This window comes from Saimiri boliviensis, chromosome 4, assembly GCF_048565385.1.
Source record: "Saimiri boliviensis isolate mSaiBol1 chromosome 4, mSaiBol1.pri, whole genome shotgun sequence".
In the NCBI taxonomy this organism is placed as follows: Eukaryota; Metazoa; Chordata; class Mammalia; order Primates; family Cebidae; genus Saimiri; species Saimiri boliviensis.
In genome coordinates this window covers 93,204,762-93,227,994 of record NC_133452.1, presented here as the reverse complement: position 1 = coordinate 93,227,994, position 23,233 = coordinate 93,204,762, and the positions used below count along the sequence as shown (strand labels likewise).

At 36.6% G+C, this 23,233-nt stretch overlaps 1 protein-coding gene across 3 annotated transcripts in view; it reads left to right on the top strand.

Moving 5' to 3' along the window:
* Positions 1 to 23,233, top strand: part of PTCHD4 (patched domain containing 4) — a 200,432-nt gene that overhangs the window by 42,869 nt on the left and 134,330 nt on the right. For all 3 annotated transcript variants that reach the window (XM_074397877.1, XM_010333984.3, XM_074397876.1), the window contains one exon: positions 17,659 to 18,139. In XM_074397877.1, the coding sequence (XP_074253978.1) occupies positions 17,659 to 18,139 (481 nt within the window). The remainder of the gene's footprint in view (positions 1 to 17,658; positions 18,140 to 23,233) is intronic.

Here is a 23,233-nt window from a genome sequence, read left to right as displayed (position 1 = left end):
CTCACCGCAACCTCCGCCTCCTGGGTTCAGGCAATTTTCCTGCCTCAGCCTCCTGAGTAGCTGGGATTACAGGCACAGGCCACCGTGCCCAGCTAATTTTTTGTATTTTTAGTAGAGACGGGGTTTCACCATGTTGACCAGGATGGTCTTGATCTCTTGACCTCATGATCCACCCTCCTCGGCCTCCCAAAGTGCTGGGATTACAGGCATGAGCCACCGCGCCCGGCCTCTTTTTTGTTTTGTTTTCTTTGAGACAGAGTCTTACTCTGTTGCCCAGGTTGAAGTGCAGTGGCATCATCTCAGCTCACTGCAACCTCCACCTTCTGGGTTCAAGAGATTCTCCTGCTTCAGCCTCCCAAGTAGTTGGGCTACAGATGCATGCCACCATGCCCAGCTAATTTTTTGTATTTTTAGTAGAAACAGGGTTTCACTGTGTTAGCTCAGAACAGTCTCCATCTCATGGCTTTGTGATCCGCCCCACCTTGGCCTCCCAAAGTACTAAAATTACAGGAGTGAGCCACCATGCCTGGCCCATTGCACATTTCTTATACACAAAATCTTCCTCATAGTACAATTCCTCATGTTTGTCAACAGACCCAAATATATTTATCTTATCTAAGCAATATGAAAACAAGGTGCTGAAAGTTTATGAATTTTATATTCAATAACAAATGTTCCAGTAGTTTGTGTTAGGAATAATCTAGACTTATAATAAATATCTATTACTTAACTTAGCATAACTCTAAAGTTGCAAGTTACCAAAAAGATTTTTGAAACTATTTTCAGGTAGATATAACTTTACACAAAACTATCCATCATCTAAAGCTTTTTTCCTATTACCTATTTTTAACCTTATTTGCCTAGAGTAAAAATGTACGTTTATGTTATAGTAATACTGACTATTTAGAAAATGTAGTACTTTCATTAAATCAATAATATTAAGCTAATCTTATTTATCAATATTTAACCAAATTCACGTGAACTGGATAAATATTCGGGTTAGTTTCTATATTTCTGAGAGTTTGAGGAATATTTACTTTATATAAGTATTTCTTTATCTCTTAGCCAATTTGAATATACCTTTTTAAGGGATTATATTAATTAATTTGGTAATGTTATCTGGATATAGAAAAAAATTACATATATGTAACATATATACATACACATATATAAACATACACAAACATATAAACAGAAATAAAGAAAAATCTTATTGCTTTCATCCTAAAACTTTAGCCATGACTTGGTAGAACAAAGTAATATAAAACTTGCCAGTTCGTATAAAATAATTGGCTCTCATCTTTTCTCCACTTTGCATTTTTGTCTGAATTGTGTTTCTTACCAAAGGAAAAAATAGGAATTATGTACTAAATAAGAGCAAAAGCCTTTTACTAATATTCATCAAGACTTTTAATATTTTCATTTGCCCTGATATGTAATCTTGTGGAGGCTATCGACTACCTTTTAGGCGAGGGTACCTCTAACAGCTATCTGGGTATCTCCAAAGCCCATCTGAGTGGATGAAAGATCCCATCAATTTCCAATTAGATGTTTTTCTCTTTCAGTCTCAAGTGCTTGTTTTTCAGAGATGCTGAATCCCTTGAGAGCCTCCAGTGGAGGGTAGGGACCTAAAGCCCAAGTGAATGTAGGGAGCTACGGAGCTGAAGTGGGAAGGGAGGGGTCTGACGGGAACCGGCAGAGGAATGGAGGCAGAGATGGGATTGAAGGGGGCATATAGGAGGTGTTAAGAGGAGTGGAAAGGAAGGAAGCTGAAGGGAAAGGAAAGGACATAGAAGAATGACTCTCAAGAGATCTTAAGTTCCCCAAGGGGGCCACTGAAGTTCCAAACCGTCCTCTGAAAATCACGTCGGCAAGAAGGAGATGGACAAAGTTGGCAAAACATATAGTTAGTGAGGTTTGAGACGAAAGCCTTGAGTTGATTGAGAATTTCTTATGAGGAAAGCGGTATCCAATAGAGAGAACAAAGAAACCTCACAGGCAGCCAGGAAGAAAGACTTCTAGCCCAGGGAGTCAGGGAATAATTCCCACTCAGAACAAGAAGCCAGGAAGACTTTCCAGCCCAGGGGGTTTACTTTCGAAGGAAGCTCACTACCAGAAAGAACTTCTAACACTCATATCTCGACAGATAAGTTTTAAAAATTTTCAATGGCCACTATGCCAAATTCCTTAGGGTAATCCCCTTCCAATGTCTCTCTCAGGTTCATACTTACTGTCTTTTCTGCATGAGCAATAGCTGTGAGGTCATGCTCAAATGGCTGTTGGAGAGAATGGTAGGAGTCATTGCCCTTTCAAACTAGGAAGATCTCTTTATTTTTCCAATTGCATAGCCCTGTCCTTTAGTACCATTCCATTCTTTCAGAACCTCTCTTAGTATTTTCTTGCAAACAGCTCCAGTGAGGTCCAGGCAACTGCCAGCTCCATTTCTGAGAAAGTATTATTTTAGGGGTGTGTATGTTATTACTGGTATTTTTAACAACGCATTGACATAGCAATATGCATCTGAAAAGACTTACCCTAAATACCTGCTTATGTAACAAATTACAGTGCTATTGCTTCAAATAGCCCTGATCTTTCAGTCAATGCTGACAGCCACTTACCAAGTTAATTGTTCTTCCACAAAATACTTCCATGTAAGTGAAGAATGTTATATTGTTCTCCTTACATAATCTCTAAACAAGAGAGTCTTTTCCTCATTCATATGGTGTGATATAATCACCTTGAATTCTCTGCCTACTTGTAAAATTATAGAAAATTAATAATTTTAATTTTATAGGAAATGAATAATTTTAATCTAGGTGTTGAAGGAAGAGTGACAGACAGTGTTTTTAAGAACAATGAACCACATTTTAATATTTTTGTGCCTATAGCTTTGTTTATAACAGGTGCTCTCAAAAATTAGTTTTTTGTCAAGTTTGTTAAAGTGGGAGCAATGTCTATGTGTACCTTTTTTGTATTTGCATTTCCCACTGTGTATTTTTTTTTCTTGTCACTTTAACATTATCAAGTCATTTTATTTAAGATATCTACTATCCACAAGGAAGATGAAATACATTAAGTTTACCTTAATACTGCACTAGACACAGTGTTCTTGCCATTCTTAACCAAACATCAGTGATGCCTGTGACATGTTACAGTATATTATAAAGAATGTTTAATATCTACAGCAAGCATGAAATATTTCATCCAAACAAATATATTAAAATTAAAGTTTACTGCAAATTATTTTGATAAAATTATATGGCTCTAGCAATCCAGTAGTGCTCAAATAATGGGGCAGCAAAAACGAAATAAAACCATGTGAGTGTATAATCATGTCATCCGACTTTTGCATACTACCATTTTTCACATGAAATTTAAACACAGATGGTAAAATGGAGAAGTTTTGAGAAGCTCCTTCATGCCTCCACCAGATGCTTTTCATTAGAGAAGAATCCTTCAATGGAGAAACCTCTGTACTGTGTAAGCAGGAGGTTTGCTTCTTACTTCAGTCTCACAATCTTGCCTGCAGAGATTGCCACAAAGCTGCAGGTGCTCTTTCCACTATGGAACTTGTCACATCCAGAAGCCCCATCTGTTTTGTGCCTGAAACAAAAGCAGATGGCAGTGTTACATGGAGGCCTGACTCTAAATCCAAAGGGATCATAGAATGCCTGCAGTGAAGAAGGATAAATCCTATGAGCTCAGTTATCTCAGTAAAGTTGACTTCGCAATGAATTGTTTCCCAGAGTAGAGAAAGCCCATGTCTAGGTGGTCATTTGAAGTATATTAGCAGAAAAATTGAATCGGCTATTTTTAGGATTCTTCTAAAAATACCAGACACAGTCTGCCTTTCAAACCTGTGTTGACCTAGGAGCAAGTTCTAGGTCATATAGAATGGACCTCCCAGACTGGAACAGACATAGTTGGCATATTTTGTTCATTTTAGCTAAATACACCCCCTTAGAGGGTCCTGTACACTTTCTATATTTGTAATGTAAGCTGAGGGTTGATAGAATGTTGTTTATGACAAGAGCCATGATTTGTTTTTATTTATTTTATTTAAGTTCAGTGAAATCATTCAACCATCATTTTGTAATTAGGTAATAACTATTGATGGAGCCCTACAAAATAACACACCGTGTGCTATCTCTCTTCAAATATCATCAAACGTAATTCCTGTAATAAAGCTTATGAGCTAGACAGTCCCATTTTATAGCTGAAGAAAGAGGCTTAGAGAATCTAATTTTCCAAGGTCACAGCAGTAGTAAGGGGCGAAGTCAGCATTCAAACTCAAGTTCTGTAAATATTAAAGCCAAACCACTATTGCAAGCTATATTACCTGTGATGCTAAGGTGGTTTTGCCATCATTGCTATGGTAACCAGGTCATATAACCCCTAGCATGGACTGTGAGTCTTTCCCTCTGAAGACCTGAGAAGAAATCTCAATCTATTTCCTAACACTTTGTAAGAATGGCTCTGGGAGCATTCTCCATGGTAAAGTTTTGATCTTTTTTTAAAAAGGTGGTTATTTGTGAAGAAAAAATATTGATTGCTAAATTATGAGAAACTGGGCTGCTGAGACTGTGCCCTGTTTTGGAACATTCAGAAGAAAATTAAAACCAACCTAAAAGAAGACTCTGATTTCCATTGGAAATATTGTCTCCAAACCCCATGAAATAGTGGGTAGGTGTTATGAGAGTGGATACAACTAAGAGGAAAATTTATATGTGATTGCAAGAAGCAGTATTCATGTTTATGTAGTGGTGGCAGTTAAACTCCCCAGGGCTGGAATGGGAGTTGTCCTGCTTAAAATCGGCCTAATTTTGGATACCAGATTCATAAGTGATGACTGCTTTCATTATAAGTAGACTATCTATCTTAATATTTTTCTCTATTGCATAAAAATCTAAGTAAATCAATTGTCAAAACCTTTTTGAGTTATCCAGTCATATTTTCTTTTGCTCATTGTAACTTACTACCACCAAACTTATTAAGGTTACCATATTTTCCAAACAAAAATGGGGATATATAATCAAATGAAAGATTTTAATTTGTGAACATTATTAATTTTAAAAAGCTCACAAAAGTATAAAACTAAAAACACATGTGAAGAAGTCTTCCATGAATTGACTCATTCAAAAATGAAATGGCATGAAATTTTACCTTCCTTATTAAAGCTGGCCCAAACATATTCAACATAGTTTAAAGTGCTGCTGACTTATTTCCTTGCTTGGTTGGGTCACTTCTCTCCCACATCAGGCAAGTATTTGTAAGTGGAATGCAAGATAACTTTAATATTAGCCTTAAATAACAACCAGAAAGGCAATGTTTTCCTTTTCAAAAAATAAAAACAAAGAATTATTTTATAAGTATATAGTGATTTTTGGTTATTCTTTTGTGATAAGTTAACCAGGTGAAAATCATACAGTTTGCTTTTGAGTTAATTTTTCATTCAAGTATCTTACAAATTTTTTAGAATTTTTTTTTAATTTACCTTCCAAAGGCATTGAGGTGCTCCCTTCCTATTATCCAAGAGTATGGATTTTAATACAAAGACTAGCTTATGCACTTGACTAAAATACATCACAACAGCCCGGAAAATGTTAACACACTTGCAAAAGTGAGCCATTGCACCCTCATCTCCTGTTCTGAGAAAAGTAATATTTAACTTCCACATGGAGCTTAAGATAGGAGAGTACTCACTTTATTGGCTGTATTAAAAGGCTTTCAATTATTTTAATATCTTTGAAGCTAAATATCTTAGTTGCAATAAGGAAAAATTGTATGGACCTTATTAGAATGTATATCACACACTATATTTTCAAAGCATGTCTGTCCTTTTGGGGATTAAAAATAAAAGGTAATTTAGTAAAGATAAAATGGACTTAAGCAAGTGTTGTATTCTTTATCTAGTATTTTACAGACATAGTTCAATAATTATCCCTGTCTGTGGCTTTGAGGTAGTTTTCTTTCAAATAAAGGAAGGACAGTGATAGGAGAAGAAAGAGGAGGAAAACAGGGAGAAAAGGTCAGAGAGAGAAAGAACGGGAGGGAGAGAGGAAGAAAGGAGATAAAGCAAGAAAGTGAATACCAACAGATTCCTGGCTGCTAATGGCAGGGAAGAGAGCTAACACACACTTAAATCCTGAGCTGATCTGGCCTTGCACTTGGGTAAACAATGTTTTCTTTTCAAAGAAAAAATCACAGGGACTTTTTTGGCTCAATATCACTTTCCTTGTATTGAGCTTGAGTTCTGAACTGGCCCTTATGAGGTACTATTAATCTTTGCCTTTGTACCTTTCCATCTCATACATTTGTTTGCTTTAATTTCATAACAAAGGCCAAATCATTTGACTAACCAAACAATAATTATTTTTGAGTATTTGCTATGCATAGGTTATTATGTTAAGTGAAAGCTACCTTCTTTTTTTTTTTTGATTATAGTTTTGATTATAGATAGTTGTAATTGCAGAGGTCTAGAATGTGAAGTTGAATACAACTTCTAGGAACTATGCCTTAGACAAAGCTGTAAGGAAGGAAAAAAATATATATGGCATGCCCCATCTCTAGTGCCCATATCCATCCTCAAGGCAAATCTGATGTTCATTTTTCACACCGCAGTTGAAAGAGAGCTTTGGAATAAACAGATTTCACAATCCTGACTACCAGTGTCCATCTCTGAGAAATCACTCTTTTTTTACCCTCCTTCATTACATATTCTGGTAATTCTCAAAGTCTCAGGAATACAATATGCTTACTTACACGAAGGCCATTTCTAGACCTTTTCTTCTGCTTGGAATACCATTCCTTTCCATGTCCACCAACCAAATCTCCCAGCTTTACTTGGATAATTGTTACTTATGCTTCGGAACTCAGCTAAGGTAATAGCTTTTTTAGAGAGCCTTCTCAGTACCCACTAAGTTAGGCGATTCCTTCTCAACGCTCTCTTGACAGCTGTGTTAATCAGTGCCACAGTACTTGTATTTTTTAAAAATGCCTTTCTGCTTACTTATCTTTCCCTGTTCCCACACCATAGACTCTTTGAAGATAGGCACTGTAGCTGTCCACCACTCTGTCCTCAGTAGCTGTCTGCCCAAGAGCATGTGCTCACTGAATCTTTCTCGGACGAATAGATCATTCTGTCGTCCTTGCCTCTTTCCACTTGTGCTGCGTGTCACATCCTTGAGAACCCCTACGTATGCCTGACATTGGTGCCCCATGAAGATACCTGCAATGTTGAAGGTGCTTGTATTTTCTTATTTTCCCTAATGTTCTTATTTCTGTGAGGATGTTTTGAGCTCTACTCTGAGTTTTGCCTGTCTGTAGGTTGTCAGTCTGATCTACTTTTCCAGTCAAAGGTGCGAATATCCCAAATGTCATAGTCCTATAGCCTCTGGTTGTAAACTAGGGCCTTTTTAGAAGAGAATTTCTTAGCCCAAAAGAAAGGCAATAATGGCAGGACGTTTAATCCTTCTACTGAAGGGGGACACCATACATAGGGATTCGCTGCTTTCCTCAAATGCTCCTGCGTGAGTGGGGCCAAATTCCCTCATGTAGGTCAACATCAGAGCTAAGTGTTGTTTGATATCGGATTGCTTGCTTTTAAGAAACTCTGTGATCTCTTTGTGAAAGATTCACTCATGTAACAATAGTAATATTGCTTTTCATGGAAACTTTTGGGATAAAATCTCTAATATAAGTTACAGAGAAACAAAGGTTATTTTTACACGGCTCACATTTAATGCAGATGTTAACTATTTCTGTACATTGTTTGTAGATTTATGCAAAGACTTTACATAAATAAAAGAGAAATTAAGACCTATGTAAACTTGTCTTTGATAAGCAAACAGTAGAGAGGATACTAGCAGACATCTGGAGATAAAATGAATTTTACTATCTCAGAAATAAATTAATTCATCTGGATTACAGAGAGATGATTTACATCTAGGTATATTAGGGCAAATTCCTTATCTTTCTCCATTTGGGAATTCTCTCCAGAGATTCCTCAAAGAAAGGGCAGAGAGGTGGTTTGGTCTAGATTTAGAAGAAGATAAAATATTTCTTGTTTCTGTGGAAAGGAACACTCATCAGTTTGTATTCTCCCTTCCTTTCTATTTCTTTCTTTTTTTTTTTTTTCTTTTTTTTTTTTTTTCCTCTTGGGGCAGATTTCTCCAGCATACTAAGTAGTGTCTAACGACTTTACCACCAATGAATCATTAACTATAGGGCAGGTAAGACCTTTAGAGATAATGTAAGCCACGCCTTTTATTTTGGAGATGTGGGTGCTGGCATTCAGAAAAGCCAGACAGCATGTCCTCTGTCACCCAGCTGTATAGTAGCAGACCTGGAACTTGGCCTGGTGCCCTGTGTTTTTCTCCATCATATTTCAAACATTTGCTGGGAATTGCGGAATAATCTTAGATGGATAAGTGAATAAACAGTATCATTCAAATATTTTATTTATAAAGTATATTAATAAAAATAATAGCCAACCATTTCTGAGCACTAAATACTTTATATATATATTTGTGTGTGTGTGTGTGTGTGTGTGTGTGTGTGTGTATCCACTCATTCAATCTTCTCAATGCCCATATAATTCTTATTTTAGCCATTAATAAAACTGACACACAGTAAGCTTAAGACCCTTGAACATCTTATCAGTGTTGAGTTTGGAACTCTAAGCAAGACAGTGGACTCTTGGATCTGTGGACATAACCATTATATTGTACTACTTCTCATTCAAATATATATAAATTATCCAAATATATGGGCAATTGTGTTAAAGAGTGTGGAGTTAGACACACGAATCAAGTGATTGGCTGTGCTACTTAATAGCGGTATAATATTTATCTCATTGTATCCTCTCTCTTGGTCCCAATGTCCTTATTGGTGATTTGAAGCTTCTTTAATATGGCACTTTTTCAGAGAGTGATTGGAAGACTTTCCTAAGATAATGCAAATAGAATTCTTATATCTTAAAATTGATTCTGCCACATGTGTTAAAACTTTCCAACCAAGTCCCAGTTAATCGATATGCTAGGGCTCTCTTTTAAACTTATTTTATATTCTGGATGGCTAGAGTTTTTATAACAACACAGAAATATTGTTTTTTAACCTTCCTCTTTGAAAAAAACGTGAAATACACCATGGCATAGTCCTAGTTTACTAATGTGACCAAATAAACTTAACTTATTCTTTATTTAGGGCATTTTAATGCATTAAGTCTTCATTTTGAGAATGACTTTTGATTCTTATTTTTAAAAAATAAATATCTTGTATGAACTAGGTTTTTCTCACTATTTTCTCATTTCTACTAAATATGAAGCTCTGGTGTGGAAAATCAAGATAACTAATGTTTTTATTTAATCCTAGTTTGTGTATATACTTGATACTGGTAATAAAACAAAGATACATAAGTTAGAAAATAAACATGATGAAAAATATGATTAAAAAAACAAACAATATCATTCCTTTAGAAATGTCACCATATACCACACACAGGAAGATTTTCCTTTCAGTGATAAAGGACAACTGGCCATCTAAAACTTTCCAGTATCTTTATGGTGTCTGCCTCATGGAAAATCAATAAAATCTGAATTGCAATTGTCTTGGACAAGAGCTGTGCTGTCAAATTATCTTGCAGTCACAGAAAGTCAACCTAGTATCTAGAAAGAACAAATATAATTGCTCTCCTATAATTTCAAAGCATCATCAAGTAATTTTTTTCTCTGCATTATTGTCGATGACATTAAATGTCTCTATCCTCTCTTATTGCTTTAATAATTTTTTTATCTTCTCTCTGGGAGTTTAGTTTTCTACTGCAGAGCTGTTGAAATCTCTGGATTGGGTGGGAGTAATTATTAAAGCTACAGAATAGTAACCTGAAACTAAATAAAAGCTTTCAAACCCAAGAATTTTTTTTTTCTCTCTCCAGCATTAGTGCTGCCGGAGAGATAAAGTGATGAAATGCTTTATGGCCACAAGATAGCATCATGACCTGGAATTCCAATGATTCACCTTGAAACAATTTACCTACTAGAAGCTGCCTCAGCTGACATTTTCTTATGCTGCATCAAGAACTTGTAATACTGCAGGGACTTCCTCCTAACTAAGCTCTTTCCTTTAGAGTCACCTTTCCTTCCTAAATCATTTTCCACAGTGCAATGAGAGTGAGAACTTCTAAAAGTAAAACATGTCATTCTCTTGCTTAACACCCACCAATGAATTTGTATTGAAGGATAATTAAGTCCAACTCCTTAACAAGGCTTTGATAGCGTTTACTGAAGAGTCCTTGCTGCCTTCTCTAGCCTCAAATCTTATGGCTCCCTTCAGGTCCCTAGGCTGACTTTTGCCTGCGGGCCATGATACATGTAAATTCTTTTTCCTGGTACTCCCTAAGTCTCCCTGTCTGTTGACTAGCTTACTGCACATGTTTGGTGTACAGTGAAAATGAAAATCAAACATATTTGGGGAAAGGTCATACTAGAATAAGCAGATTGAAAAAGGAATGTTGTTTCTTTTCTGTATCAGCCTCAGATTTCTACATATGCCTCTTTTCACTTGAGTTCCTACGGTTCTCGGGCACTTTGAGCTGTCTCCTACTTGTTCTGGTCTTAGCAAAGTAGTCTCTAAAGAATGACCTATAGTTAGTTATAAATACCTTAAGGTGAATTCACTCAGCTAATGAATAGTATGGAATGTTTATTATACATCAGTCTTTTTCCAGGCACAAGGAAATTATCAGTGAGCAAAACAGGAAAGGTGTCAGCTTTCAACAAGCACACATTCTAGCAGAGGACACAGAAAAAAGCAATTAAATGATAAAATAAGATCGTTTCAAATAGATATCATTTGTAGGAAGAAGATAAAAAGGTCTATGCAATAGAATGATTGCAGGGAAGGCTGGTTTGGGTCTTGTGGGTCAAATCGTTTATTTGAAGCTAAGTCCTCCGTGACCAGGAAGTAGTCCTGGCCATAAGAAGAACAGAAGGAAGCATTTCAGGCAGAGGGGACAGCTGATGCAATGGCCATGGGATGGATATTAACTTGGTTTCTTCAAAGAGTAAGAAGAAAGGTCAAAAAAAAGTTGGAGCAGAGCTCACGAGAAGAGTGATAGGAGACAGGTCTGAGGACTCAGCTAGCAACAGGCCAAGCAGGGCCTTTGAAACCTGGCAAGAGGCTTCTATTGTATTCCTAGTGCAAGTAGAAGACAGGGAAGGGTTTTAGGTGTAGGAATGATGCAGTTTCATTTAGAAATCTACAAGCAGACTCTGGCTTCCATGTGGAGACTAGGTTGAAGAACAGCAGTGGATACGAACTAGGAACCAAAGTCGTCTACTGCTAATGTGGTCAGTTCAGTTCAGTAAAGCACTCACATGGGAGAGCATTGAAAACAGCGGGTTAGAATCTTGTCATAGTTTTACTTTAGGACTTGTCTTTTTGGGGGACATAAAGGTGATTTCTGCACTTAAAGGAATTTCAGAATTTTTGTAGGAGGTTTTTGGGGAAAATAAGAAGTTGAATCAGTATACAAGTATGTGTCATTGCTAGGCAGTTGCTTTAGTGGAAAGGACAACATTGGAAAAGCAGATCCACAAGTGAAATAAGTTTTAATCATAAAGAACGTTTCATGGAGACTAGGAGCCAAACTGGCTTCCCTGTTATCACTCCCTAGGATCCGAGAAAGGACTGGAGTTAGACTCAGAAGATCTGAGTTTCAACCTTGGACTTACCACTTTAACTAGTAGGTTTACCTTCTCTGAGCTTTTAGGCTTGCTCATCTGTTAAACCAAAGGGCTCTGTCATGTGATAAGTAAGACCTTTACCATACAAATAATCAATTAATGACTCTATTAGTTACAATGATATCCTTTCTGACATCCAGATATCTTCAGTGAAACTTCACATTGTATTTTTATGGAAAAATAGAGCTAAAATTTCTTAAATATTATGTAAACCTTTGTTTTTGTACTGATATTTGCTCATTTTATAGATAAGAAAACCAAATAAACTAGCCGTGAGCTAATGAATTAGACATCAACTAAGGAAGTTATCCCGTTATTGTGAGCTGCATGCTGCAACTCAGCTCACATGATTCCTAAGTGTTCTCTCATTATTCCTTGTGGTCATCTTATAGCTTCAAGGAAGTTCTGTCCACAAGATAATTACAGTATTTCTTATAATCATTCTTTATTTTTCCTACATAGAAGAATCTACGAGCTGGTTAGTTTGGGAAGCTAATAAACTCTTCTATAATCCCTTATAAAATGGTATAATTTTTACATACAAATAATGCATAGAAGTGTATTTCTCAGGACTATAATTCATTGGATTTTTGGATTAACTGCAAGTACAAAAAGTGAACCTTTCAATGGAGCTTTCAATTCCAGAACATCCAAAAACTTTATTTATCTTGTTCTGATGCATAGAGAAAAATATGAGTAAGAAATTCATTCCAGTAGTAATGTTAATTTAAAAATAAAGGAAAAAGATGGATAGAAGCATATCTTTTACAAACTTTTTTTTTTGTAAAAATGGGCATTAGACAACTTCAAAAGAGGGGTTTGCAGCTAGCCAAACTCAATGAAAATCTCTTGTTTAAAAAAATGATATTAGCCTTCTTTAAAATTTTGTCTTTTGTCCAGCTACATTATCAGAACATTCTTTTATCCACTGTAATCTCCAACTGAGGCCCCAGAGATGCATAAGTCATTTTGCTGCTAAAGATCCCTAAGAAATCTTTTTGATGACAGAAATAAGTAAAGACAGACAGCTACATATTCTTAAGTAACTAGATAGTGCTTTTAAAATACTTTCTCTTTCAAATAATCAGAAGTACAAGTCCACATCAAAGGTGGAATTTCAAAGGCATAGAAACAAGGGTAAACCTAAAAATTACACCAAGCTTAAAACAAAAATAAATTAGTCTAATTGGGAAGCAATTTGTGTCTACTTAAAGAGTAGAAATTGTATTCCACAATTTCTCAGTTCTGGGATGAGATTTCTGCCTCCTTTCTCAAAGCACGCCTACCTTTCTACTTGCAGATCATGATAACGTCCCATGAGATTTAATCAAGAGAGAGCCTTGGGAACCCACAGCCATAATTTTCATTTGATTCTTAAAAGGAAAAAGTTGGAAAAATTATGAAGGTGACACGGAAGCAGGAGACACTCCAAGGGAAAAAAAAAAAAAACCTCAAATCAAATTCTTATTGGATTGTTTATTTAGAGTTGATCAGGTTGAGATAAATAAAATGATTGTATTCATTTAGTATGTAGGGAGGAAAGGGAGTGACTATGAATTCCTCTCTTGTTCTGAAATTGAGGCAGTAATTAATAGCTTGCCAATCAAAAAAAAAAAAAAAAAAAAAAAAAAAAAAAAAACCAGCACCAGACAGATTCACAGTCAAATTCTACCAGAGGTCCAAAGAGGAGCTGGTCCCATTCTTTCTGAAATTATTCCAAACAATAGAAAAAGGATTTCTCCCTAACTAATTTTATGAGGCCAGTATCATCCTGATATCAAAACCTGGCAGAGGCACAACAAAAAAAAAGGAAATTTCAGGCCAATATCTATGATGAACATCAATGCAAAAATCCTCAGTAAGATACTGGCAAACCGAATCCAGCAGCACATCAAAAAGCTTATCCACCATGATCAAGTCACCTTCATCTGTGGGACACAAGGCTGTATCAACATACACAAATCGACAAATGTAATCCATCACATAAACAGAACCAATGAAAAAACTGCATGATTATCTCAATAGATGCAGAAAAGGCCTTCAATAAAATTCAGCACCCCTTCATGCTAAAAACTCTCAATAAACTAAGTATTGATGGAATATATCTCTAAATAATAAGAGCTATTTATGACAAACCCACAGCTAATATCATACTGAATGGGCAAAAGCTAGAAGCATTCCCTATGAAAACTGGTGGAAGACAAAGACACTCTCTCTCACCACTCCTATTCAACATACTATTGGAAGTTCTGGCCAGGCAATCATATAAGGGAAAGAAATAGAGGGTATTCGAATAGGAAAAAGGGAGTTAAATTGTCTATGTTTGCAGATGACATGATTCTATATTTAGAAAACCCCATCATCTCAGCCCCAAATCTCTGTAACTTGGTAAGAAACTTTAGCAAAGTCTCAGGATACAAAATCAGTGTGCAAAAATCGCAAGCATTCCTATACACCAATAATAAACAGAGAGCCATATCATGAGTGAACTCCCATTCATAATTGCTAAAAAAAAAAGAATAAAATACGTAGGATTGCAACTTATAAGGGATGTGAAAGATGTCTTCAAGGAGAACTACAAACCACTGCTCAAGGAAATAAAAGAGAACAAAAACAAATAAAAAATAAAAACATTTTATTCTCATGGATAGGAAGAATCAATATCGTGAAAATGGCCATACTGCCCAAAGCAATTTATACATTCAATGCTATCCCCATCAAGCTACTATTGACCTTCTTCACAGAATTAGAAAAAAAAAAAAAACAAAAAAAAAACCTACCATAAGTTTCATATGGAAACAAAAAAGAGCCCGGATAGCCAAGACAATCCCGGATAGCCAAGACAATCCTAAACAAAAAGAACAAAGCTGAAGCCATCACGCTACCTGACTTCAAACTATACTACAAGGCTACAGTAACCAAACGGCATGGTATTGATGCCAAAACAGACATATAAACCAATGGAACAGAACAGAGGCCTCAGACATAACACCACACATCTACAACCATCTTATCTTTGACAAACCTGACGAAAACAAGCAATGGGGAAAGGATTCCCTATTAAATAATGGTGTTGGGAAAACTGGTTAGCCATAGCAGAAAACTGAACTGGATCCCTTCCTTACACTTTATACAAAAATTAACTCAAGATGAATTAAAGACTTAAATGTAAGACCTAAAACCATAAAAACCTTAGAAGAAAACCTAGGCAATACCATTCAGGACATAGGCATGGGCAAAGACTTCATAACTAAAACACCAAAAGCAAAGGCAACAAAAGCCAAAATTGACAGATAGGATCAAATTAAACTAAAGAGCTTCTGCACCACAAAAGAAACTACCATTAGCACGAAAAGGCAACCTACAGAATGGGAGAAAATTTTTGCAATCTATCTAACAAATGGCTAATATCCAGAATCTACAAGAAACTTAAGCAACTACACAAGAAAAAAACAACCTCATCAACAAATGGGCTAAGTATATGAACAGACACTTCTCAAATGAAGACATTTTTATAGACAATGAACATATGAAAAAAAAAGCTCATCATCACTGGTCATTAGAAAAATGCAAATCAAAACCACAATGAGATACCGTCTCATGCCAATTAGAATAATGATCATTAAAAGGTCAGGAAACAACAGATACTGGAGAGGATGTGGAGAAATAGGAATGTTTTTACACTGTTAGTGGGAGTCTAAATTAGTTCAACCATTGTGAAAGACAGTGTGGTGATTCCTCAAGGATTTAGAATCAGAAACACCATTTGACTCAGCAATCCCATTACTGGGTATATATTCAAGGATTATGAATCATTCTACTATAAAGATAAATGCACATGTACATTTATGGCAGCACTGTTCACAATAGCAAAGACTTGGAACAAACCCAAAAACCCATCAATGATAGACTGAATAAAGAAAACATGGCACATATACACCATGGAATACTATGCAGCCATAAAAAAGGATGAGCTTATGTCCTTTGCAGAGACATGGAAGAAGCTGGAAACCATCCTTCTCAGTAAACTAACACGGGAACAGAAAACCAAACACCACATGTTCTCACTCATAAGTTGGAGTTGAACAATCAGAACACATATACCCCAGGAGGCGAACATCACACACTGGGGCTTATTGGGGGTTGGGGGGCTATGGAAGGGATAGCATTCAGAGAAATACCTAATGTAGATGACAGGTTGATGGGTGCAGCAAACCACCGTCACCTATGTATACCTATATAACAAACCTGCACCTTCTGCACATGTATCCTACAACTTAAAGTATAATAAAATAAAGAAATGTCTCTCTTGGAATTCCTGGTGATCCTACTAATGGCATTTGTACTCTCCATAAATGTAAACTTTTTGTGTTTGCAACATACTCTCAAGTATTAGGGTTTCTTTGGTGCATGTTAAAAACGCAAATACAAACAAGTGCCTTGGATTTTAAGTGTCGGTGTTAAATAAGTCCAAAACAATTATGATATGATGGTACGTGTCTGCTAGAGTATGTAATACCTCCCAGTTTTGTGAAAACACCAGAGTTTTCACACTATTGGGTTTACTGTCTTCTGCCCTATCCACTCTGGGAAGAACTGTTTCGTCCCTTGATTTTACTCTTTTATATCTTTTTTAGATAAACATCTTGGCAGATGCAATTGACACACAGACTACTTTTGACATAAACGCAACTTAGTGCCTTCCTCTCACCTGGTACCCGTGCAGATTTTCAGTGCTATACTTTATCAAGCAACCTGCTACTAGCTTCAGTATTCTGAGAACCATTACCATTGAAATAAATGATAATTGTGGCAATAATAAATTTTCCAAATTAATGATAATTTGGTGACGGCTTTTCGAGATTTCTTTCTTCATGTTGGGGCACACTGGATGAGATTTACTGTTCTCAACCTGTTTTAATAACTCTTTGGCCACATATATATGCTTTAAAGTGGCATGATTGCTTTTCTTTTCTTTTTTAATTGCATTTTAGGTTTTGGGGTACATGTGATGAACATGCAAGATTGTTGCATAGGTACACACATGGCAGTGTGGTTTGCTGCCTTCCTTCCCCTCACCTTTTCTTACCAGTTTCCCTCCATCATGATTTTGCCTCCTCTACCTCATGTCAAACGCTGAAAATGAATTGATTTTTGGCAACTCAATCTGAAATTCTTATCAATTACATTTGGGAGATTTGTCTACTCTAATCAATAAGAAAAAGTCAACTGTGTCTGAGGCAGGTGCTTGGAGGGAGCTTTGTAATGTTTGGATATGTATTCACATTATACTTAGGAAACATTTCAGTGCCATTAAATTAATTATAAGAAAGCATTTTTTGTACTGCTCTTCAATATACAATTATAGTCCCAGAATTAGAGAATATATAAGAATATTCATGTTCGTATATATTTGTATGAGTGTTGGCATAGATATATAAATAAACTCTAGAAAGATTAGTCTATGTTTATAGAATACATAATCATCTTAACTTTCAAAATATTATTAGTTTGTGGTGATCTTTACTTTTGGCTGAATCTGAATCATAAAACTTAATCCTTTATTAAGAAGTTGTAATGGATTGTTACAAAAGGAAATGTTGGAAATTGGGATACAAGTGAGATCAAAATATTTATCTACATTTTTCTAAGCATGTGAGCAATTCTTCTGTAGCTTTGTAATACTTTTTGCATATTTTCTATGTTAGATCATCATGCTTGGTATCCCATGTAGCTCCAAATGTTGAATATAAAATTCTAACTTGCCTCTCCACCCACATCAGTTTCACAATTACTAGCACCTATCTCTGCCTTCCTTGTGCTCCTTCACTTAGAGTAAGAATCTATTCCCTGGAGTGTGCATCCATTTGGTAACAGAAGTCTCTTTTTTTTTTTTTTTTTTTCTGTTTTCAAGGATGGGAGGAACAGTTTTATTGGACATCAACTGGGCGGGGTAGTGGAAGTGCCAAACAGCAAAGACCAGCGGGTCAAGTCGGCCAGAGCCATTCAAATCACCTACTACCTCCAGACCTATGGCTCTGCCACCCAAGACCTCATAGGGGAGAAGTGGGAGAATGAGTTCTGTAAGCTTATGAGAAAGCTCCAGGAGGAGCATCAAGACCTCCAGCTCTACTCTTTAGCATCCTTTAGCCTCTGGAGAGACTTTCATAAGATCAGCATTCTGGCCAGAAGCAAGGTCCTGGTGAGCCTCGTGCTGATCCTGACCACAGCCACCCTCTCCAGCTCCATGAAGGACTGTTTGCGCAGTAAGCCCTTCCTGGGCCTCCTGGGGGTGCTCACAGTGTGCATCTCCATCGTCACCGCAGCAGGGATCTTCTTCATCACGGATGGAAAGTACAACTCCACCCTGCTGGGAATTCCGTTCTTCGCCATGGGTAACTATCCATCCTTGTGGTAATCGGATTCTTACCGGTTTGGGGCAAGGTAGTATATTTCTTGAATTCTCAGGTGGAAATCTGTTTTAATTTTGCATTGGTGTATCTATGTCATCATGTAAAATTTTACCTGGGGTTGCGTCTGTTTCACCTTATTGAGCCTTTCGGAAAATTATGGGATGACCAAACCATTTTCTCATTTAATTTAATGCTGTCGAATGTTCTTAAGTTACATGACATTGGAATTCTCTACTCAGATTCCTGAAAAATTACAGGTCAGGGATTATGAGAGACAGAGTTGCTAAGGAGATTCAAAAACATACTTCAAGCAAAATTTTGTGTTTCATATTCATGGCCATTCCCAAGTAGATGGGAGTGAAGAATGAATATCAAGAGAAGAAAATTTCAGGAACCAATGATATGTCGTGACCTAAAAGAACTCCTTAAGTAAGCTTTGTTCATTAATTTATTTCAGAGTTTCTGCATTCCCCTACCTCTATACAAACTAAAACCTTCCTGCTGCCACTTAGATACATCTCTAATTTTTTTTTCATTGTTGGTAAAAAGAATTAATGAATAGCTTTAGTCAAGATTATCTCATGTTATAAGTTTTCCTCCAGCTATACATAAATTGTCTAGAAAAGAGTATGTAAGTAGTGTGTATGTTTGCAGGTTCTTTGAAAGATAAGATCAAATCTGGGAATAAAGGCGAGTAAGTGCTTAGCAGCAAGATTCATGTGTTATCAGAAAAGAGATGATGTTGGTGATAGCTATTGGTACAGCAAGAGGGTTCTACATATCGTGTGATGTAATTCTCTACGTGTAGCTGTTTAGAGAATGAGCTGTAAATAGCTTCTTGGTGGTGAACTGACATGAGCAAGACAGCTTTCATATTAGACACCTTAGAGCTTGCTAGGGCATTTGCTAAAATTGCTGGTGAACTAATTAGGTGATGGAAAGATTTATCAGGAAAATATGCAATTACATATTCCATGCAAGTAGAGAGAAGAGCTGCTTCTACTGATGCTGGATTGTAACATAGGCTCTGTGAAGCCAGAGATGTGTTTTCATTCCTTAAACAAAATAATTTTTTTTTCACTTTCCAGGTTAAAATCAGCTCTGAATTACAGCTTTATTAGCAAATTTAAAAAGATGCAGGCATGTGGTCAGAAAGTCTTCCAGATGACATTGCCCTTTTTTTCTCGACCTTAGCAAACATTTTTGAGACTAAAAGCATGAAGCGAGTTTATATGACAGACACTGGGATCTAACTCGTTTATCTATAAACCCAGTGTCATTGTGGCCATCTTAAGTTAGTTCGTCTTCTCATATAAAATGGGGATTATAATTATATTTTCAAATAATTAGGTTTGAAAAATGTAACAGTATATAATTAAAGCTCATAGCATGTAGTAAATGCTAAGTAAATATTGCCAAGTTTTACTATTTAACCTTATGTTTTAAGTGCAGCGGATTCACCGATGAATAGAAAACAGCCCTTGGCTTTAGGAAATTAAGCCCTCCTGGATTTTGCATAAATACATATAAATCTTGTTAGTAAATGGTATCTCTCTTTTTCCCAAAGAACTTATTCTATAAAAAAAAAATCCTTGTCAACAGTGACAAAGATGAGTCTGGATTTGAACCACTTCTTCTTGTTACATTTTTTGGATTAAGACTCATCGCTTGAAATAATAAGATTTATAAGAACCATACGGCATGACTTGCAAGTGAAACATAGTTCATTTAAGATTAACAAATTGGACACCTTACAACTTTCTAGGGTTTCTTTGTAAAACTGCTGATGAACTAATGAGGTAATGAAATTATTTATCAGAAAAAATGTGCAATGACATATTCCATACAAATAAAGAAAAAGTCTACCTCTACTGATGCTAGATTGTAACCTAGGCTTTATGAAGCTAGAGAGGTATTTCCATTCTCTAAACAAATAACTGGTATGCTAAAAGCCACTGCGAGGGAAAAGTCTAGACCCTTCAACAGACACTTTGCACTTCTCCCAGTGACCTTTAAAATCATAAATAAACCCTGGACAGTGTTGGTTCACACTTTAGGAAGACTGCTTAATGATTCCTCTGAAGCATTTCTGCAATTCAAGTCCTTAAAATCTCCTGAAAGGAATATTTCTACTGTTTCTGAAAAACGTACTAACGGAAGACCTAAGAACATAAACTTTAAAATTTTTGCTTCATCAAGTGGGCATTTGTTTTGTTGTATTTTGTTTTGTTTGTAAAATGATTGTAGTAGAAAAGAGGCCAAGATTGAGAACTGGTGAAATAAATGGCACACTCTGCTGGGTTTCTTCCCAGCTTTCCTACTAACTCTGTGTGTTATATTAGGCAGTCTGTGAAGCCCCTTTGCCCTAAATCCTTCATATGTAAAATAAAGGATTTGGAATCTTCAGCCTTACAATTTGAAGATTTCACGATACAATTTGTTTCATCTTTGAAGTCAGTATTTAATCAGTTCTTTATAAAAACCTTTAAAGTATATGTTATCCTCAAATCTCTAATCTATATTCTCCTTTGTTGCCTTCTAATGTGTGTGTGTGTGTGTGTGTGTGTGAGAGAGAGAGAGAGAGAGAGAGAGAGAGAGAGAGAGAGACTTTAGAATAGAAAAATCACAGCTTTGCATACAGAACCTCAGATGCACAAAGCTGTGAGACATAAAAGCACATTGCTGTGAAGGAGGTGAGGTGGAATGTGATGTTGAGCATAAATACGTTGTGTTTGGAACATGTATATCTGCTGCTGGTATACATGATGATGGTTAAAACGGTTTTTGATGAATTGCAGTTTACATGGTGTCAAAATTGCATAATCCCTAAGTTAGCTGGGTATAAGGGAAAGAAGCCCAACTCTTCTGGTAAATCTCTATTTCTGTTCCTGTCTTTCTAAGATGACTTCTTTGAGGTAGTGAATATTTATTTACTCCATTATGCGTCAATACTCAAACCATTCGTGCTTGTCAATGTCATCCCTGAAGCTGGGTGTGTCACTGATACTGTTTGTTCCTCACACTGAACTGGCTCGGATGTCTTCTCTTTGAATGCATATCTCCCATCTGTACTGCACCTGCTTGTTCTTTTTGTCTGGTCATTCATCCACTTACTATTCTCAATGTCATTTCAGAGGCCTATATACTGTACCTAAATACCCCACAATTTTTAAGCCAGTGACAATTTTTATGTTTTGTCCTGGTGTTCTCATAAGTAAATTTATATGTGTCAAATTGAATGGCTCAGATTTGGGTTTAGAAAAGAAGATTATTATAGATGCATGCAGTCTCTCTAGAAAAGTATTCAGAGAGAATTCCAGAATTCTAATTTTTTTTTTTTTTTTTTTTTTTTTTTTGAGACAGAGTCTCGCTCTGTCACCCAGGCTGAAGTGCAGTGACATGATCTCGGCTCACCGCAATCTCTGCTTCCCAGGTTCAAGCAATTCTCCTGCATCACCCTCCCAAGTAGCGGGGACCACCAGTGCATGCCACCATGCCTGGCTAATTTTTGTATTTTTAGTACAGACGGGGTTTTGCTGTATTGGCCAGGCAGGTCTTGAGCTCCTGACTTCAGGAGATCCACCCACCTCGGGTTCCCAAAGTGCTGGGATTACATGTGTGAGCCACACCACACCCAGCCATACATTTTTTTAAATACCAGAAAGAACCTCATTTAGTGCCAGCCTAACATCCTTTCTCTCTCTAAGCACATACCAATGAGAATGACACTAATTTAATTTATAACTCATTGTCAGCCTTTTTTTCACCTCATTTGCTTTATGTGAATGTGTTTCCTCTTTCTCAAAGGAGAAATATGGGCTAATATCACACACAGACGCCAAGCTGGCTCATGCTGTACTTTGCTGACATTCTATGGATAGTTGCCAGGGATGGTAGTAGCCTCGACTCACTATTATCTGAGTCTGTGTTATGTGTACTGTCTCGCTTCAGTCAGCTCGACACTACAGGACACAGTGCTGACACAGGTAAGAACAAGGCTTTCAGATACAAATTTTCACTCTTTTTCCCAAACTGAGGTTCATTGTAAATTTTGATTAATTTTCAAATATTTATTGCACATCCACTATGTTCAATAAATTTTGGGTTCTGGAGTAAAAGACATTGAACAGAATTGATCAAGTTGTTACCCTCCTGGACCTTATGTTTTAGGACGGCAGAAGGGATGAACAGGACAACAAAATAAAGAAATATAAACTATATTATATGGTTTGTGATATAAAGAATACAAATAAGGAAGAATAAGGGGTAAAGAGCATAAGTGATCATATAAAACCCTTTCTAAAGAGTCAGATTGAAGCAGAGACTTAACAGAAGCACCTGAGATAAGTGGGTCTAGCAGAGAGAAATAAATGCGCAAAGGCTTTAATACAGGACCTTGCTTGGCGAAGCCAAAGAAGAGCAAGAAAATGGGTGTGGCTGGATCAGAGTCTGATCTGAGTGGGAGTGTTACAAGAAGGGGTCTGAGAGGTAGTATTGGCTCAGGTCATATAGGACACTGAGAATTAATCTTCAGGTAAAATGGAAGTTGTTCGAAGCATTGTAAGACAAGGGTGTATGGTCTGACATACTTTAATGGCACTTCTGTCTATACTATGTAAATTAGTCTGCAATGGGGCAAGAATAATTCTACAGAGACTAACAGGTTATTACAAATTCTGCATAGCATAGAATGGTGCTGTGAAATAGCATGGGAGCAGGGATGGTGATAAAAAGGAATTCGATTCAGGATAAGTATTTGAAAATAGAATTGACAGGACTCAGTGAGGGGCTAGATATGGCATGTAAGATGATCTGCACATGTACTCAAGAACTTAGAGTATATTTTTTAAAAAGAGTAAAAGAATTGTCAAGGATGACCCCCAGCTTTGAGGACCAAAGGAGTGATAGAATGCATTTGCCATTTACTGTAGTAGGGAAGTCATGGGAGAAATTCATTGTGAAAAATCAAAACCAAGTGGCAAATGTGGGGTGGGTAGTATAGCACAGTACATAGATCAGGCTCGGAGGAAGTCTGTAGATTAGAGCTAAAGATACAAATTTCAGATTCATCATGGC